This window comes from Gopherus flavomarginatus, chromosome 22 (genome assembly GCF_025201925.1).
Source record: "Gopherus flavomarginatus isolate rGopFla2 chromosome 22, rGopFla2.mat.asm, whole genome shotgun sequence".
Classification (NCBI taxonomy): Eukaryota; Metazoa; Chordata; order Testudines; family Testudinidae; genus Gopherus; species Gopherus flavomarginatus.
Genome location: NC_066638.1, coordinates 10690429 through 10708775, shown reverse-complemented (window position 1 = coordinate 10708775; position 18347 = coordinate 10690429). Strand labels below are relative to the sequence as shown.

The 18347-nt window shown below is 56.2% G+C and overlaps 1 protein-coding gene across 2 annotated transcripts in view; it reads left to right on the top strand.

The window, feature by feature from the left end:
* SLC9A1 (solute carrier family 9 member A1) overlaps positions 1-17337 on the top strand; it is a 58656-nt gene extending 41319 nt beyond the window's left edge. For both annotated transcript variants that reach the window (XM_050932001.1, XM_050932002.1), the window contains exons 3-12: positions 3938-4188; positions 6803-7020; positions 8040-8242; positions 9027-9116; positions 9555-9625; positions 10469-10642; positions 11000-11114; positions 12238-12339; positions 12748-12820; positions 14365-17337. In XM_050932001.1, the coding sequence (XP_050787958.1) occupies positions 3938-4188; positions 6803-7020; positions 8040-8242; positions 9027-9116; positions 9555-9625; positions 10469-10642; positions 11000-11114; positions 12238-12339; positions 12748-12820; positions 14365-14687 (1620 nt within the window). In that variant the 3' untranslated portion in view covers positions 14688-17337. The remainder of the gene's footprint in view (positions 1-3937; positions 4189-6802; positions 7021-8039; positions 8243-9026; positions 9117-9554; positions 9626-10468; positions 10643-10999; positions 11115-12237; positions 12340-12747; positions 12821-14364) is intronic.
* The last annotated feature ends 1010 nt before the right edge of the window (positions 17338-18347 follow it).

Genomic DNA, 18347 nt, shown 5'->3' with positions numbered 1-18347 from the left:
GCTCATCTGGGACTTGGCATCCTGCTCCGAGGCATTTCTGGGACCAGACAGTCCATCCGTGGGGTCTGCGAGGATCATTCAAGGGAATAGCCAGGCTGGAGAACTAAGCATCTCCAAGTCCCTTCAAACAGGATATTCGGGAACCCTGGTCGGAGCCAGTTCTGACACCTGCCATCACTAGAGAACAGGTGTAAAAGCTCCTGGCTGTGGAGATCTGTCTCCGGTCAGCATACCCGTGTCTGTGGCAACATGGGTGCTAATCGTGGAGTGAAATCAGTGTCTCTTAAATTTGTTCCCTTCCAGGGGATAAGCTGGGCTCAGGGCATGGGAGATGGTTCTGTAAATCGGCTGAGAATGTGCTGCATTGCTAAGTCCTAGAAATCTGGGTCTGCTCTTGCTCTCGGCAAGGGAAAGCGCTGACTGCACCGCCCACGCATGCTCCCTCCTGTGTTAGGTGTTGCCTGCAAAGGGAAATTTCCGGGGCCCTCAGTTATGTGGAGGAAGCGCAGCACCAGAGTCGTAGCCTGTGCATTGGGGGTTCGGTCGGAACATGCAGTCTGCCAGAGCCTTTGGAGCAGGGATGTGAGTCTGGGGAGACTCTTGCCTTCCCATTGCAGGGGCAGTCTAACAACCGCTTAACTCTGCGTTTGCGAGAGTGCTGACCGCAGCGGCTCTGTGTCATGCAGGAGTGCCTGGCAGCATCATTTCTGGGGGTCTCAGGGTGAGCCAGCAGTTAGGCCTGTTACAGAAGGCGTCACTTTCACTTTCAACAGTTATACACAGCCCTGTGCAGGGCCCCTGATGAGCTCCCATAGCTCTGGCTATCTGCCTGCCACTTGCCATGTGCACACACGCAGGGAGTCCACCTGCCCAGCCCGTCCCTGCAGCCTGGTCAAAGTCTGGACCTGAGGCAGTCAAGGAATCAAATGCCAATTGTCTGCTGGGCCTGGGTTGCTGTGTTTTTTACAGTGCTGGTCGTTGCCTTTGTTCTTTTGCGGCCAGGCCCTGCAGCAAGGGGGCAGGTGCCTGGTCAGGCATGGGGAAGGAGTGGGGTTTGCTGACCCACCCTGGCCTAGGCTGGGTGTATGAGGTTTCTTCCTGCCCTGTATTGGGGAAGGGCCTGCAGCTCTGCAGATAGTAACTAGTCTAACAGGTTTATCCGTTTGTTGGGTGCCCAGGTGTAGCTGGCTGACTGGAGGGCAGCATCATGGCTCTCTCCCCCACCCCAAACTATGCAGGGCAGAACCAGGCCTTCCCAGGGGGACCTGTTCTGCTGCTGCAATCATTGCGCTTAAGAAGCCTTCCCTCCAGAAGGTTGTTTTAGGATCCCAGCTCGGCTTTTCAGGAGAAGAGGCTGTAAAACTGCAGCCCAGTGCCATGGAAACTGGAGCAGGAGTGTCACTGAGCAATAGAAAAGGAAAGAAAGATCAGGATGCTCTAGCTAAGCGCAAGCTGGGGTCTCCATCCTGCCTGAGGCTGTACCCACCCTGGCTAGCAGCGGGATTGCCCCATGCCTGTGTCCCAGGCGGGAAATGAAAGGGAAGGGATCTGCATTCGCCTGGGCTGCCCTGGAGCACTGAGCAAGGGGGTTGGCTATAGGCGGAAGGCTCTTGGGAGCAGGGTTAAGGTCCCGGCTAAGCTACACGCTGACCTTGTGGGGATTGTGTAGGTAGAGCCTCGAATAGGGTGACCAGATGAGAGGAAGAAAATATCAGGATACATTGCGGTGGGGGGGTCGCCAGCAAAGCAAAAGGGGAAAAAAAAAGCCAAGTGCTGTCAGCAGAGCAAAACCAGAAAAGAGTATTGTGAAATATCGGGAGTAACTAATATTGGGACAAACGCCTAAATATTGGGACGGTCCCAATTATATCGAGACATCTGGTCACTCTAGCCCTGAAGAGCAAGAGACTAGCCTTTAATATAATCTTCAGGGTCTCTTCTGGCAAGGTGCAGACTCTTCCCCGTACAGATATTGGGAGCGTTTGGCGGGGAAGACAGCAGCGCCCCAGGGAATGAGGTAGGGCTCTGGGCCTGGCTGTTGCCAAAGGAGATCTTGGTCCAAGGGCCAGCTGTGAGAGTGCAGGCAGTGTCCGGAGGCTAGTGCCGGGGCGGCTCCAGGCCCCAGCACGCCAAATGCGTGCTTGGGGCGGCAAGCCGCGGGGGGCGCTCTGCCGGTCGCCGCGAGGGCAGCAGGCAGGCTGCCTTTGGCGGCTTGTCTGCGGAGGGTCCACTGGTCCCGCGACTTTGGCGGACCTCCCGCAGGCACCTCCCAGCGGACCCTTCGCAGGCAAGCCACCAAAGGCAGCCTGCCTGCTGTGCTTGGGGCAGCAAAATGCCTAGAGCCGCCCTGGCTGGTGCTGTGGACAGCAGAACACCTCCCGCTTTTTTCTAATCTTCTGTGCTGCTTTTGGGTACGAAGGCTCTTACTGTACGTCCCGTCTGTCCACTTCAGAGCGTGGCTGCTCAGTAGCCTACCCAGGGTCATCAGGAAACTGAGATGTAAGCGAAGAGGGAGGTGTTGTGACTTTCCCACTGTCTGCCTTACGCTGCCTGAGACTCCCTGCCCCACAAGCTTTTAACTGCTCTTGCTGGGCCTTGGGGAAGGCACCAGCTCTTTGCGCTCATGACTGCCTGGTTGTAAAGTGCTGTTCTGGGGCTAACACTGCAGTTGACAGTACTTAGCCCTTTGCTCTGCTGTGGCTGACACGGTACTTTGAGCTGAATCCCATGCATAGCCCTGAAAGGCATCTCGCTCCGCTGGGTTTGGCTAACGGAGCAGCCCCAGTGTGCACTGACTAACCAGGCAACCTTGTGGCTGCAGCTGAGATGGCAGAACTAGAGCAGGGATTCTTGGGTTCACGGTCTCCCACTTGCTGTTTCCCTGTGCAGCCCAGGGGAGCTTCTGACTTCTCAATCTCCCTTAATCTTGTCCATTTTAGACTGCAGACTCTTGGGAGCGGGGACTCTGTCTCACTGTGCTAGGAGCTGTACAGACACAAGGAGGCCTGTGTCGCATGTCGCGCTTCTGGGCCCTCCTGGAATGAAAACAATCAGAGCCATGAGGCTTGCTTTGGAGAGCAGTGTGCCCTGCAGGCGGGGTGCTGAGATCCAGTGAAGCACCAGCGAACCAGAAGGGAAGGTGGTCCAGAGGGCTGGTTCCCCCTCACCCTTTCCCAGCTGCTGCATCCCTGGGGTGTTTGCATGTCTCACGCAACCGAGTGCCACTTGCTTTTGCATTAGATTTGATTAAACAAATATTCCAGGACAGCAATTACCAAAGGGTTTGCACACAGCAGGGCAGGTGCTGGCTATGGAACCAGGGGCTTAGCTATGTTTCCTTGCCATGTTGCAGACTAATGCATAGTCCCTTTGATGCAGATCTCCTGTTGGCAGCCTCTAATCAGGGCTCCCCCAAGGGGAGAGCCCATCCTCCCTGCACTTCACAGGAGCGTGGCTGGCTGCTTGAAATAGCCCTATCTCTCTTGCCAGCCCTCTGGGCTAGATGGACCTTTGGTCTGAGCCAGAGAGGAGGGATAACTCAGTGGTTTGCACACTGGCCTGCTAAAACCAGGGCTGTGAGTTCAGTCCTTGAGGGGGACCACTTAGGGATCTGGGGCAAAAATCAGTACTTGGTCGTGCTAGTGAAGGCAGGGGGCTAGACTCAATGACTGTTCAAGGTCCCTCCCAGTTCTAGGAGATAAGTATATCTCCACAATTTTGTAGGGGGGAGGGATAGCTTAGTGGTTTGAGCATTGGCCTCCTAAACCCAGGGTTGTGAGTTCAGTTCTTGAGGGCCATTTAGGGATCTGGGGCAAAAATCTCTCTGGGGATTGGTCCTGCTTTGAGCAGGGGGTTGGACTAGATGACCTCCTAAGGTTCCGTCCGACCTTGATAGTCTATGATTCAGTAGGCCCATTCTTATGTTCTCCCTTTCCAGGTGCTCTACCACCTCTTCGAAGAGTTTGCCAACTTTGAGCAGGTGACGGTTACTGACATCATCCTGGGCTTCCTCAGCTTCTTTGTGGTGTCCCTGGGCGGCGTCTTCGTTGGCGTGATCTATGGAGTCATTGCTGCGTTCACCTCCCGCTTCACCTCCCACATCCGCGTCATTGAGCCCCTCTTCGTCTTCCTCTACAGCTACATGGCGTACCTGTCGGCCGAGCTCTTCCACCTCTCCGGCATCATGGCGTGAGTACTGTCTTGGCGGGACCATCGCACTCAGCACATTAATATACTTTCTGCCTTGGCTTAGTTATCAGGGTCAAGCTGTGTTTGGCCAGGTCTGCAGTAGAAAACTAGGCTGCCATAGCTAAGTCACTCAGGGGTGTGACACACACACACCCAAGGCGCTAGATCGACGGTACAGTTCTTCCATTGACCTAGCTACCGCCTCTCAGAGAGGTGGCTTATTTACACCAACGGGAGAGTCCCTCCTGCCGACATAGATAGCTGGGCCACTGCAGCATTTTAAGTGTAGACCCACCCCAGTAGGGTGACCAGATGTCCCAATTTTATAGAGACAGTCCTGATTTTTGGGTCTTAAATAGGCTCCTATTACTCCCCCACCCCTGTCCCAATTTTTCACACTTGCTGCCTGGTCACCCTAACTCCCTAGGGACATAACTAGGGATGTAACGTTGGCCTCACTGCATCAGGCCCCTGATCCATCTACGCCAGTATCCGTTCTCTGATAGTGGCTGCACAGGAAGGTGGAAGAAATCCCGCTGTAGGCAGCTATGGGATAATCTGCCCTTGGGACAATCTCCTCCTGACGCCTGTTAGAACTCGTGTTATCCTGACACAGCAGGTTGTGATCCTCCATGGAGTGCCCTAGTGTTTCCTGCAATAGAGCCAGATAGTCTTGTTCTCCATCGAAACCTCCAGTCCCTCTTTGAATCAGGCCGTATTCTTGGCCCCAGAGATACCTGCTATGGGCTTGCCCCAGCTGAATTACATTGATTCTGCTAGTGCAGGGACCTAGCGCAGACCTGCTGAGCAGGGGGAAGCCCGTGTTGTGCCAGTGCAGTGCACCTGCTTCAGGGGCTTGCACTAGAGCCGAGGTTCTCAAACTGGGGGTCAGGGCCCCATTTTAAGACTTGCTGAAGCGTGAGGGATTCAGCCCTGGGCAGCGGGGCTCAGGTTACAGGTCCCATGCCTGGAACTGAAGCCGTCAGGCTTCAGCTTTGACCCCTTCCCCGCCCAGGGCAGGGAGGTCTGGGCTTTGGCTCCCCCACCCGGGCAGTGGGAATCAGGCGGACTCAGCCTTCAGTCTCCCCTCCTGGGGTTGTGCAGTAATTGTTATGGTCAGTGAAGTTTGAGAACCCCGGCACTAGAGGAACTGAACTGGAAATAGGGTGTGAGGGGAGTTAACCGTTAGAGCAACTTACGGATCCTCCCTTACTGGGAATTCTTAAATCAAGATTAGGGGTTTCGCCACGGCCTGCTCTAGTTCAAACAGGAAGTAATTCTGGGAAGTCTCCGACTCGTGACAGTAGCAGTCCCTTCCGACCTTGGAATTGATGAACTGCATCACTATGGTTACCCGAGTGCGAATTTCCTGATCGTCAGCCAGGCCTAAGGTGGTCACCAGCGAGAGCCAAACCCTGCAGGGATCAGAGGCCTTTCCAGGGTTTTAAATTGCATGGGATCAGGAATTCAAATGTCCATCATGTTGGTTCCAGAAGTGGAAGCTGTCCTGGAGAGTGAGCTTGGGGGTGGACCACTTAATTCCTTCTCAGCGGTAATACTGTTCTGCACTCAGGTAGCACTGTCATCACAAGGCCTCCAGGCATGTTAGATGGGGAAACTGAGGCATGAGAGCAGTCTTTCTCAAGCTCATACCAATCAGAGCTAATAATAGAACCCAGGCTTCTGCTCCAGTGTCTCTAGCTCTGTGCCAGGCCTGTAGCAGTAGCTATGGTCAGTTTCACGCCTCCATTCCCACCTTTGGATGGGTGCTTAGCCCCTTAGGGGACATCTACACTGCAAGCCCACGGCAGCAAATGTCAAAGCTGGGCTTGTAGGGCTAAAAATAGCAGTGTGGGCCTTTGGGCTGGGGCTGGAGCCCAGACCATGGCATCCTGCAAGCAGGGACGGTCTCGGGGCCCAGGCTCCAGCCTGAAAGTCCGTGATGCAGTTTTATAGCCCTGTGCCCCCAGAGTCAGCTGACTCGGGCTAGCTGTGTGGGTCTCTTAGTGCAGTGTAGCTGTGCCCTTAGTGATCCTGGAGAGTTTGCTTTCACTGCAGGTGGCTTGAGCTCTCCTTGTGTCACACACACCAAGGCTGCTTCTGCAACCTCTCCTGCCCTGCCCTTCAGGCTAGAGAGAGGCCTTGTCACCTCCTTCCCTGCCTGTCGCTCCCGCTGTGAATGGAGCCAGATCAGCTGCAGTGTGGGCCTGGTGAGTCACTGCAGTGCTTTGTTGCCAGAGAGGCCAGCGTGCCAGACACAGCATGGTGAGCCCTTTGCTTACAAAGCACCCTGTACCCAGCCACAGCCTGCCTCCAGTCACGTTCCTGAGCCATGCCCGAGAACGACTCTGCCGCTTTCCTTGATGTTCCCAAGTGGCTGCAGGTCGGTCCCGGACTCCGGCCCCACCTGCACTGGTGTTTGTCCTTTGGGCAGTGCAGCACCGCCTTTCTCGTATCAGGTCTCTGCTGACTGGCGGAGCTGTGATAAAGCCAGACGACCCCTGAGGTGCTGCTGAGGCCAGCGCCGCTCCCAGGGTGAGGAGCTGATGACAATCCTGCTGGGTGCAGGTTTCCCTGGGTGCTATTAAGTCCTTTCCCATCCTCCTCCCTGCAGGCTCATCGCCTCCGGTGTGGTCATGCGCCCTTACGTGGAGGCGAACATCTCCCACAAGTCCCACACCACCATCAAGTACTTCCTGAAGATGTGGAGCAGCGTCAGCGAGACCCTGATCTTCATCTTCCTGGGGGTCTCCACTGTGGCTGGTCGGCACTACTGGAACTGGACCTTCATCATCAGCACGCTGATCTTCTGCCTCATCGCCAGGGTGTTAGGTGAGGCGCCAGGGCCCTAGTGCCTGCCCCTTCTGGTGGGGTCGCGCTCATGCCCTTGCCAAGCACGGAGACGCCCCTGGAGCCGGAGAGCAGCGGTAGTGCCACGTGAAACTGGCTTCTGTGAGCCCTAGATAGGGGCTGTTGTTATTCTCGTCCTCACTAGGTAGAGCACTGAGCTGGGAGGCTGCTGTTGCCTGGTTTCTAGGGAGCATGCAGCACTGCGGGGGGGGGCTGGGAGGAGCACTTATCGGGGCTTCTGGCATTTGCGCCCCAGTACTTGGCCTCTAGAGGACTGGGTTCCAGCCTGCCTCGGGTCACAGGCTGACCCAGGCAAGGGCCAGACTGGTCCCTAGACACCACTTTCCCCCCATTAGCCGGTGCTTTCCCTTGGGTGAACTGAGCACTGGATTGACTCCTCTGGAGCCCAGAGGGGCCTGTGCATATCCACAGAACAGGAGCGCACGCACTGTTGTCATTCCCTTCTCGAATCTGGGCTGCAGACCCCACGGGGGGAGGCTGCTCAGTCTTCGTGGCCCCTTTCAGCCCTCAGGCAAGGGACGGTTGGGATGTTCCTTGTAGACGCTTGTCCATGGGGAATTGGACTGCGACCTGCCCTGCCCAACCCCTGAGCAGCCTCCAAGTGGGGGTATCTGGCTACTGCCAGCCTAGGCTGGGCTCAGACCTGTGGGAGGTTCTAGCATAGGCTGTACCAGACAATATGTTGTGTCTTATTGGCCGGGGATAGGGTGGTTAGAGCTAGGGGTTGCAAGCCAAGATTTTGGGACAGGGGAGAGGGACCTCCATAGAGCATGAGGGTCCTAGCGTTGTCAGCCTTTTGCTTTCACTGGCGCACTCTGTGTTTCACCCCTTCCCCTAAGGGAAGTGGTTTGTGCTGCATGTGGCTGGTTTCGCTGATGGAATAACATGGCTGACCTTAGCCGAGGGTTGGGGTGTGTGAATGTGACTCTGCTTGTGTAACCTGGAGGAGGTCTGTCCTGTCCTCCCTGCTCGCTCTCCAGGTGTCCTGGGCCTCACCTGGTTCATCAACAAATTCCGCATTGTGAAACTGACCCCAAAGGACCAGTTCATCATCGCCTACGGTGGCCTGAGAGGGGCCATTGCTTTCTCGCTGGGTTACCTCCTGGATTACGAGCACTTTGGCATGAGAGACATGTTCCTCACAGCCATCATCACAGTCATCTTCTTCACGGTCTTCGTGCAGGTAGGCGGAACTTGCCTTCTGGCCTTGGTACCTAGCCAGGCACCCTGACAACATGGCGATAGGCTTCAGTCAGGAATGTTGTTTCCCTGGCACTTCTGGCTGAGGAGCAGATGTTTGGGTCCATGGCTGCTGTCGAGGATGAGCTGTGGGACAGCCCAGTGACTCACCCTGGCAAGGAACTCTGTATGTTCCTCGCTCTGCTGCTGACTCACTCCATGACTGTGGGCAGATCTCTTCCACTCTCTGGGCCTCAGCTGCCCTGTGTGTAAAATGGGGTAGTGACACTTGCCTGCCTTTGTCCAGCTCTTCGGGATCGCTGGCTGGGAAACGCCGCAGATTTGTCGCTTTGTGAGCTCCGTGATTCTCAGCAGCGTTCAAAGGCTGTGATAAGTCCAGAGTGGCTCCAGCCTCTGCCTGGTATCACTTCTGTGCTTCGGTGCCTATTATAGGGAAGGGTCCCCTTGTAATGTCAGCCTCCTGGGGACCGACTGCTGGATTCCCATGGCACAAAGGAACAGGAAGGTGGCTTGCACCTCACAGGCAGAGGGGTACGAGCCAGCTGGAAAATATACAGCCTGGTTCTTATCTCCAGTTGTGACAGCCCTAGGCCTCGGAGGTAGGAGGGACCTGGCATGCCTGGGTCCATTGTGTCATGTAACAGGACTGACTCCAAGAGGGCAGGGTTTGCCCCAGGGTAAGAATGCTGCCACCACCAGGGTTGATGCCCGTGCTTGGCTCTCTCAGCCAGGCGAGGGCTCTCACAGGGGTATAATCTCTTCCCTAGGGGATGACCATTCGGCCCCTGGTGGATCTGCTGGCTGTGAAGAAGAAGCAAGAGACGAAACGCTCCATCAACGAAGAGATTCACACCCAGGTAATGGCTCTCCCAACCCAGGGTCCCTCCCTGGCGCTGCTTTCCTGCACTGCTCTGCCTTCTCAATCCTCTTCTGTTTCTGCTCCCCTGCCCCAAAGGCGGAAACCCAGGTAGGTGTGCAGCCGGGCACTGCCTCAGAGCTGGTACCCAAGGTAAGCGTGACAGAAGGGGACAGGTAAAGGACTTTGCCGGGTCCCTGTCGTTTTTAGTGCACATTCTCTAGCCAAGACCTTCCTGTTGTAACTAGTAGCAGAGCAGCCAATCAGGATAGGCCTGTGCTGCCACCCAGAGGCCGATCCTCCTGGAGCCGCACCTAATAGCGAGGCTCAGCCTGACAGCCCACCAGCCCCAGGTTCACAGGGAGGGGTGGGCAGAGAGGTCTGGCCAGTGCACGCTCCCGAGGCTGAACACACACTTTTCTCTTTGCGCCCTCTCCAGTTCCTGGATCATCTCTTGACCGGCATCGAGGATATATGTGGTCACTACGGCCACCACCACTGGAAAGACAAGTGAGTGCGGTTCCCGCGTGTGCAGGTGCGTGTAGGGGGTGAGGGGAAGCTGGGGCAAGGAGCAAAAATTTTAGATGCAGCCTAGGAAGCTCAGGTCCACCAGTTCTTGCAATGCCCTGAAAGCCTGCTCCGCTTCAGCTCATTCCAGGAACCCGTGGGGAGAAGCAAAGGGAGGCAGTGCTGCCGCATGGAGCTATGCGGTGCCAGAGGCCTGCGCTCCCTTGTCCTCTTCCCCTACCAGCCAGGCTGCCCTGATTCCACCCAGCCAATTCCAGCCCAGAGCACATTCCATACCTGCCTTGCTCTGCGTGGGAAGTTCAGCTTTGGCTCCACCTCCTGGCTGCCTGCTCTGTGTATGGGGGCTGCCCGAGAGCGTGGGGGACTCGCTACCGAGTGAGGGAGGGATTTGCCAGGTGCTGGAGGGGGGAGGGTCAGCACCGGCTCCTTGATGGAGAGGGGTAGCAGGATGCATCTCTGCCTTCATTCTCATCACCGCATGACCCAGCAGCCCTCTGCCGTGCTCAGTGGATCCGATGGCAACGCTGCAGGAGCTGTGCTCGCCGCTCCTGAATATCCCTCTGGCCTTGATGTCACCTGTAGCTGATGGGGATGTGCAACTCTTCAGTCTCTGAAGCATATTGGGGCCCTGGGCACGGGGGGAGCGTGTCTGACCCCTGGGCCCAGATTCCGCCGCACCCAGAGGAACCAAACTCTATTGATCTACTGAGCTCACTGGTTCTAAGGGAAGACACAGGGATGCTGGGCATGATGCTCATCAAATGGGGCAGAGACTTTAGGGTCCCTTCCTGACACATCCCCTTCTCTCTTCCCCACCCTGAGCAGGCTGAATCGCTTCAACAAGAAGTACGTGAAGAAGTGCCTGATTGCGGGCGAGCGGTCCAAGGAGCCACAGCTGATTGCCTTCTACCACAAGATGGAGATGAAACAAGCCATCGAGCTGGTGGAGAGCGGAGGGTTGGGCAAGATTCCCTCTGCCATCTCCACGGTCTCCATGCAGTGAGTATACCTTGTTGTTTTTGATGCAAATCATAGAACATCGAGGTTGGAAGGGACCTCAGGAGATCATCTACTCCAACCAACTGCTCAAAGCAGGACCAATCCCCAGACAGATTTTTGCCCCAGGTCCCTAGATGGCCTCCTCAAGGTTTGAGCTCACAGCCCTGAGTTTAGTAGGCCAATGCTCAAACCATGTTTTGCTTTATAGGGGTAGCTAACTTCTGTCATTGACTTCCACTGGCTCTAAATCCCTCCTTCCAGCCGTTCTGCCCAGCCTCCTCTTCCCAGCGCCTCCCTCCTCGGCTGCCGTAAAGCCCTTTATCTCCCTTCCTCCCTTACCTTTGTCTGTCTGTCCAGGAACATCAATCCCAAAGCCCTGCCCGTGAAGCGCATCCTGCCAGCACTGTCCAAGGACAAAGAGGAGGAGATCCGGAAAATCCTGCGCAACAACCTCCAGAAAACGAGGCAGAGGGTAACGACTCGAATCTACCCGCAGGCTGCCTCCTTGCAGCTCAGCCCATCCCCTTGGGGGGGATGGGGAGGAAGGAGAGAATTTCCAAATAGGGCAGCTGATACCCGTGTTGTATTTCCTACCCACCCGTTAGTGTACTTACCCGCCTCGTCCTCATTGTCTACCTGTGTACATAAGAACGGCCAGACTGGGTCAGACCAAAGGTCCATCAAGCCCAGTATCCTGTCCTCTGACAGTGTCCAATGGCAGGTGCCCCAAAGGGAATGAACAGAACAGGAAATCATCAAGTGATCCATGCCCTGTTACCCACTCCCAGCTTTAGGCAAACAGAGGCTAGGGACACCGTTCCAGTAATTCCCAGTCCTTTCCTCCCCTTCCCTTGTTAGGTTGTACCGAGCCTGAAGAAGCACACACCTGGGCTGGAGGTTGACTTGCTGGAGGGAGGAAAGCTGGCCTTGTGGTTAAGGCCCTGGTTCGGGACCCAGGAGATCTGGGTTCAATTTCCCAGCTTTGCTAAAGGGTCTGTGATCTGGAGCAAGTTGCATCATTTCTCCATGCTTTGGTTCCCTGGCTGTAGAACAGGGAAAATAATCCTGCCTTTGGCTTGTAAGCTCCTGCGAGCAGGAACTGTGTGTTTTGTGCAGCACAGCGGGGCCTGATTTCAGCTGGGGCCTCTAGGTGGTGAGGGTCAGGGGGCGTGGGTCCCAGAAGGCCCTGGCTGTGTAGTAGGGGGCAAATGTCTCTTGTGCTGCCCTGCACAGCCGGAGCAGGGGTGGAGGAGGGAAGCTGCTGTTGGACAGGCATTGTTGAGCTCTGATCATGGCTGTGCTGTTGTAGCTAGGCGGGTGGGGGTGGTCCTTCCTCAGGAGCTCCTTGGTGCGCTAGGAGCACAAGTCCCATTGGTTTTTGTGATGAAATCTGTGGACTTTTGCTGCTCGCTCTGGGGAGGTGTGGAAATGCCATGCTAGGAGTTCCTTGGAGACCTGCTGACAGCCCTGTTCCCTGTGCTGGGGAACACGCTTGGCTTCTCATGCAGCAGGACCCAGGGCTCTGCGGCCGAGAGTGGGTGCCTTGCATATTTCCCATGTGTCTTACCCTGATCCCTTTTTGGGTCCCTTCTCAGTTGCGATCATACAACCGCCACACACTGGTGGCCGACCCTTACGAGGAAGCTTGGAACCAGATGCTGCTGCGGAGGCAAAAGGCCCGGCAGTTGGAGCAGAAGGTGCGCTGGGGAGGCGGGAGCTGCCGGCTGGCTGCGGTGTGCTGGGCAGGGAGGAGGGCGTTTGTACAGTGTTTCTCATTCCCGCTGAAGGAGACTGGGCCCAAGTGGCAGCCAAGGAAAGTGACCCTCCGTGGCTCTCCTTCCAGACGTTGGTGGGGTTTAGGGGATTTAAAATAACCCCACCGGCTCGTCCTAAGTTGCGTCCCTCACCAGAGCAGCTGAGCCAGCCCAGAGCTTCTGTCTGCTGTCCATGCAGCTGGGGATGGTGCATCTGCTCCCTGTGACTCCACTGGGAGCCTCACTGCTTCTGTTTGCCCCATCCCCAGTGGGGCAGTGTCCCCACCAAGACCCCCGTCCTGGACCTTTAGAAATGTGAGCTCTCACACCCGCTTTGCCTTCTGATTTCAGATCAACAATTACTTGACAGTCCCAGCCCACAAGCTCGACTCTCCCACGATGTCCAGAGCACGCATCGGCTCAGGTATGTGGGGGCAGCCGGAGGTGGAGGGTAAAAGGTGGGCTGGGATGACACGAGAGACGTGGTGATGGGGTGTTGTTTAAACAGCTGTTCTGCTGCACTTGTGCTGACTATGACCCGACCCCTTCTGCTCTTCACGCTTCCCGTTAAAGGCCAACTCTGGTCATGATGACGCAGTCCCCTGCAGTTTCCTGTTCCTCTTGCTTCCAGACCAGCTTTGTTCAGATGGATTTTAGAGGGAGTTTGTCACACGCGGAACTGAACTCTCCCCAACCCCTGTTTCTTTGGCCCAGCTACATTAGCAGGGCAGCACTGTGGAAACTGCCACGCTCACCGGTCCAGGCCCCCCCACCAGCTAGTCCTTTGTGTCGTTTCCCCCTCTTTCTCCCCATCCCCCCCCCCTCCCGCATAGCATGTCCAGCACTCTGAGGAACACTATATTGGCATGGCCTGAATCGAACACCCAGGGAATAGAAAAGAAACCCACATTGCCCTTGGGAGTGAGAATTTTGAAGTATAGAGGAAATTGTCAGGACCTCTGACAATTCCTGCCCATGGCCACTAGGGGGCACCCTTTCCGGCTTCTGGAGTGAGCCATTCCTGGCAAGGTACAGTTGCTGCTGCATGGGTGACCCACAGCTGTTCAGGGCCCAGTTCCCAGGGGTGCTGAGCTCCCACTGACTTCTGTTCGAGTGGGGCCATGCTCTGCACTCTGGAGATCAGGCCCCGAGTCTGCAGCTGAACCTCCTGCTTGGGGAAGATGTCATGCATTGCAGCTCAAACTGGGCCCAGTGGGCAGGGACCATACATTGTAGATTCCTGTGCACTGTCCGTAGCCCCAGGCAAAACAAATATTCTTGGGGCACTTGAAAAGGTGCATGCAGCTCAAACACTGTTTTTACGTAGCTGGCATCTGTGCTGAGCTAGCAGTGTCCTCTCTCCTGGGCTTCCTAGTCAGCTGGGTGAGTGGGGCTGCCATAAAGGGGCTGATCTTGTCAGGGTTTGGGTTTTTTAAGCCTTGAGTGTTCGCCCTTTAGAAAGTGAACTCTGTCCTCGCTCCGGGTGTGAGATTCGTGACGATTTATTGCCATGTATAAAACCGTCAACCTCAAAGCGTTTTACAGACATTGGCCGAAGCCTCTGACTTGCCTGTGTGGTCAGGCAGTAGTGTCGTGAACTCTTTTTACGTACAAGTTAACCGAGGCTAGGAATAGGTTAAGTGACTTGCCCAGTCTCGACAAGCCAGGAATGAACCCAGGAGTCCTGACTCCAATTTCCCCAGCCCTCCACCTCCCCCTCCAACCACTAGCTCACACTCCCAGAAGTAAGAACATATCACAGAAGTCTGTACTCTGAGCTCCCCATCCCCCTATTACTAGATCATATTCTCTTCAAGAGCTGGGAAAAGAAGCCGGGAGTCCTGACTCCCCTCCCCCCTGCCCTAACCACTAGACTCCACTTCCCACACACTGTTTTTTAATGAGAAGTCTAAGAAAACTGAGGGCTGCTGAGGTGGTGACTGTGTTCGCTCCGCTCCCTCTCTCCAGACCCGCTGGCGTATGAGCCCAAGTCGGACTCAGGGAACCTACCTATCATCACGGTCGACCCGGCCTCGCCCCAGTCTCCGGAGTCCGTCGACCTGGTGAACGAGGAGCTGAAGGGCACGAGCTGCCTCCCACCGTCGCCCGAGGAGGACGAGGAAGGGCTCGTGATGCGTGTGAAGGATCCTTCCTCCCCGGGCACTGACGACGTCTTCACCCCAGGGGCCGGCGACAGCCCCAGCAACCAGCGAATCATGCGGTGCCTGAGTGACCCTGGGCCTCAGCCCGAACCCGAGGAGGGGGAGCCATTCATCCCCAAAGGGAAGTAGCGGCAGGTGCGTTGCCGGCTCTGGCCCGCAGGGGGAGCTGCTTGCACACACACGGATTGTTTTATTTCCCATCGGTTCCCCTGGCGCTACACTCGGGGTAGGGGAGGGTGGAATGGGGTGGCAGCCCTGCCAAGCGAGCGTTGGCTGTGGCAGCGGAGGAGAAGACCCCAGCAACTCTCAGCGAGAAGGGGAGCCCATGCATTCCAGCCCGGTCCTTCAGCTTTCACGCGCTGCCCTGGACTGCTTTCCCTTGCTGAACGGGGATCGGGGGATCCGAAGGGAGCCCTGCTCTATGGGAACTTGTTCATCAGCAGAGTCGGCTTACACGGGTGCTTCGTGGCTGTTGGAGAAACTTTCCCCAAGGGCCGATCTGTGCTGTTTACCCTGCCTCAGGCGCAACCCTAATCCTTGCCAACTCAGGGACTGCTGCAATGTGTGTGGCTGTGGATTACTCTCCAGACGGTCTGCATGAGGGAAGCAGGACTCTGGGCGTAGCCTCTTCCCAGCTTGGTTACCCGCTGTAAGTTAACATCCCTGTCCCAGAGCCAGCGCGGCAGCCGGCCTTGCCACAGGCTGTTGCACCCTGAGGGTGTCCCCCCGCAGAGGGGCTGGAAACCCCGCACTGTCCTGCACATGCTCTGCTGCAGGTGCTAACGCACAGCTCGTCTCCTTCCAGCAGCCTCAGAGGTGCTCGGCTCACCCTCTCCCTGAGCTCCGCGGGGACCCAGCTTGGCAGGGTCTGTTCTGCGGCCGCTCTCGCCTTGCGTTGACCTCCAGCTACCAGGCTGTGTCCCCCCCCCCCCCCCCACCCCCAGCAGCCAGATTTTTAAATGTCTTTGTTCAGGGTTTGGGTGAATGCAGCATTTTAGGCTCTTTGTTGAGGGGGTGGGTAAAATTTAAAAAATCCATATAGCCATAGGGGGTCACTGTGGTTCCATGCCCTGGCAGTCTCCTTTCGCTCTGCATTCTCTCACTTAAAAGCTTTTGCTAGAAATACGCTGCTGGGGAGCTTGCCACACCCGGGAGGCAGAAGCTGAGCCGCAGGGGGGCTCTGAGCAGCGGTGGGTAAGCCCCAGCCCACCCATCATCCCTCCCTATTCTGGGCATGGTCACCGTGTGGAATACCCTGACCCTCCCCACCCCCTACCCCAATTGGTTGGCAAATTTCTGATCTGATGATCTAGGCGCCTCGTTCTAAACCGCTCCCCCCCATCCCCCCGCCTCTGGATCTAGAGCTGTATAAAAGCAGGGAGCGTTTCTGAACCAAAGATGGTTGGATGGGTTGATTGCATATAGGGAACAATGCTTTTTTTTTTTTTTTAAACACTGAATATATTTTCTTACCTGGTGACTTAATGAACATGGTCTGGGCCTTGGGACGTCCAAGCCACTCGCCCTGCCTGGCTGGGGATGCCTCCTCCATGGCCTCACACTGCACATTCCTTAATGTAAAGCTTTAATGCCCCCTGACAGGCAGGGAAGGCTCTCCACCAAAGGGGACAGTCCAGTGGGTCACAGGCTGCAGGGGTTGGGGTTCGCCCGTGTTTCTGTTGACTGTTCCCATAGCTGATATCCCTGCTCCTCCCTTCCCCACTGATGGACCCATTCAGGGGCATCTCTGATCACTTCCTGGCATGTAGTACAGCTCCTGCTCCTATCTACCCCCGGGGCTGTCCCATCCCCACCCCTATGCTGCAGGTGGGCTGCTTTCCTCCCGTGCTGGGTGGGAGAATCCCCTGAAACCGGCTCTTGCTACGCTCCCCCCATCCTAGGAGTCTGGGTCTAGTTCTCCTGGGCTGCAAAGCTTTGCTCCCCTGCTTTGTATTCAGGGAGGGGCTCCTAGGTTATTAGTGGCCAGGGGCGATCCATGGGGCTGCCCAGCAAGGGGCGGTGGCACAGAACAGCTGCTGCTTTGGGGCCGTGTATTTAAAATGGGGGCCAGGGGGAGGCGGGGCTGCAGGCAGGGGGGAGGGGATGAGGGCCTGGGCTGTCCATTCTGGAGCAGCTGGAAAGCCTTCAGTTCTTGAGATCCCTGTGGGCGCTGCCTCTGCTGTCGAGGGCGCTCCAGGGCGTGCTGCGAGCATGGCTTTAAGGGCACCTGCCGCCTAGCCAGCCCTTCTAGTGCCTGCCTTCATCCAGTAGCACTTAGACAACCCCACTGGAGCGTTGTGCTCTGTGTCCCGCACTGTGCCTTTTAGCCACACAGTGTCTGCCTGCGCAAACGGCATCCTCCTACCTTTCTGCCTTCAGTAAATGCTCTGTGTGTCCAGTGACTTGGTGGGCCTGGCCGGGGTGCCTGCCTCAACCCAGCCTGCTCCATATGTGAGTCCATTCCGCCATCCACATAGCAAGCTTCCCGCACGCCTGCTCGCCCAGCCCAGTCGCGGGGCCAAGGGGCAGGCGGGCGGGCGGGCAGCGTGGTTTTCCTCTGACGTGCAATATCGGTCTGACGCAGGGCTCTCTGCAGCTCATGGCCTCTGAGTGCCCAGAAGCAGGGAGTCCACAGGAACGTGGCTGTCTCTGGGGGCGTGTGCAAAGCTCTGCCTCTGGGAGGAGTAATTAAGCAATGAAAATTCTCTTGTATAAAACACCTGTAAAGAAGATCTTTTTTCATGACTCTTCTAATAAATTAATGTTTAATTTTTAGTGATTTTCATTGACCTTGGACCCTTCTATCCTCCTAGAAGCTTGCAGTCGGACCTCAAGGCAGCTCTTGCCAATGGCCCAACACACCACCTTGCAGGTAGCTAAGTACTATCTTCCTTCTGCAGATGGGGAAACAGAGTCACCCTGGCTGCACTTTGCCAAATGCTAACATGATGAGTCAGCAACAGGGCTGGCACTAGGACCAGGGCTCCTCACTCCTCTTCTGTGCTCTGGCTACTGCAGACCTTCTTCCCTTTAATATCCACAACCCCATGCAACCGTCAGCCAGACCATCTTTTATCTCGCTTCTTCTCTACCTCTGGAAGTGGGGCACGGTGCTGAGCTGTGCTGCCAACGGCTGTGGATGCACCAAAGATGAGCAGTTACCTAAAGCATCCTTGTCATGCTGCAGCTGAACCTGGCAGCGCAAACCCAAAGCTAGTAGCAGTCTCAGGCCCTTGGTGTTTGCAGGCCCACTGTCGGGTCTGTAGCGGGTAGTCCTGAGACCAGGAACATTCCCGAAGGATGGAGGGGACAGGACTCACTTGTAAGGGTCAGGGGACACTGATGTTCATGGCAGGTGGGTGAGGCATCAGAGCGCTGGCCTGGAGGTAGATGGAGTTCCAGCCAGCAGATGGCAGTGCACATTCACATGTGGTCTCTCTCACATGCTAGATGGGCAGACTGGTGCTCAGAAACTAGGGGCTGTCAGCACCCTCCCTAAATTGGGTTTAGGAGAAGAGCGGAACTACTTTTAGCTCGATCCCTAATTTTCACGGCAGGCAGCCCTGCCTCTCTAAAGGAATGCAACAAGCTCTTTGACATCTGTCTCCAATCGTCTGGCCCTTAAATTCATCCTGGCTGTAGAAAGTTGACTGCAGGGTATGTGGGGAGTTGGGTAGATGCTGCACAGGGTTATTACTTGAGATCTACCAGCCTCAGCCGAGAACATGGCCCCATTGTGCCAGGCACTGAACTCATCTGGAATCAGACCGTCCCTGCCGCAAGGTGTTT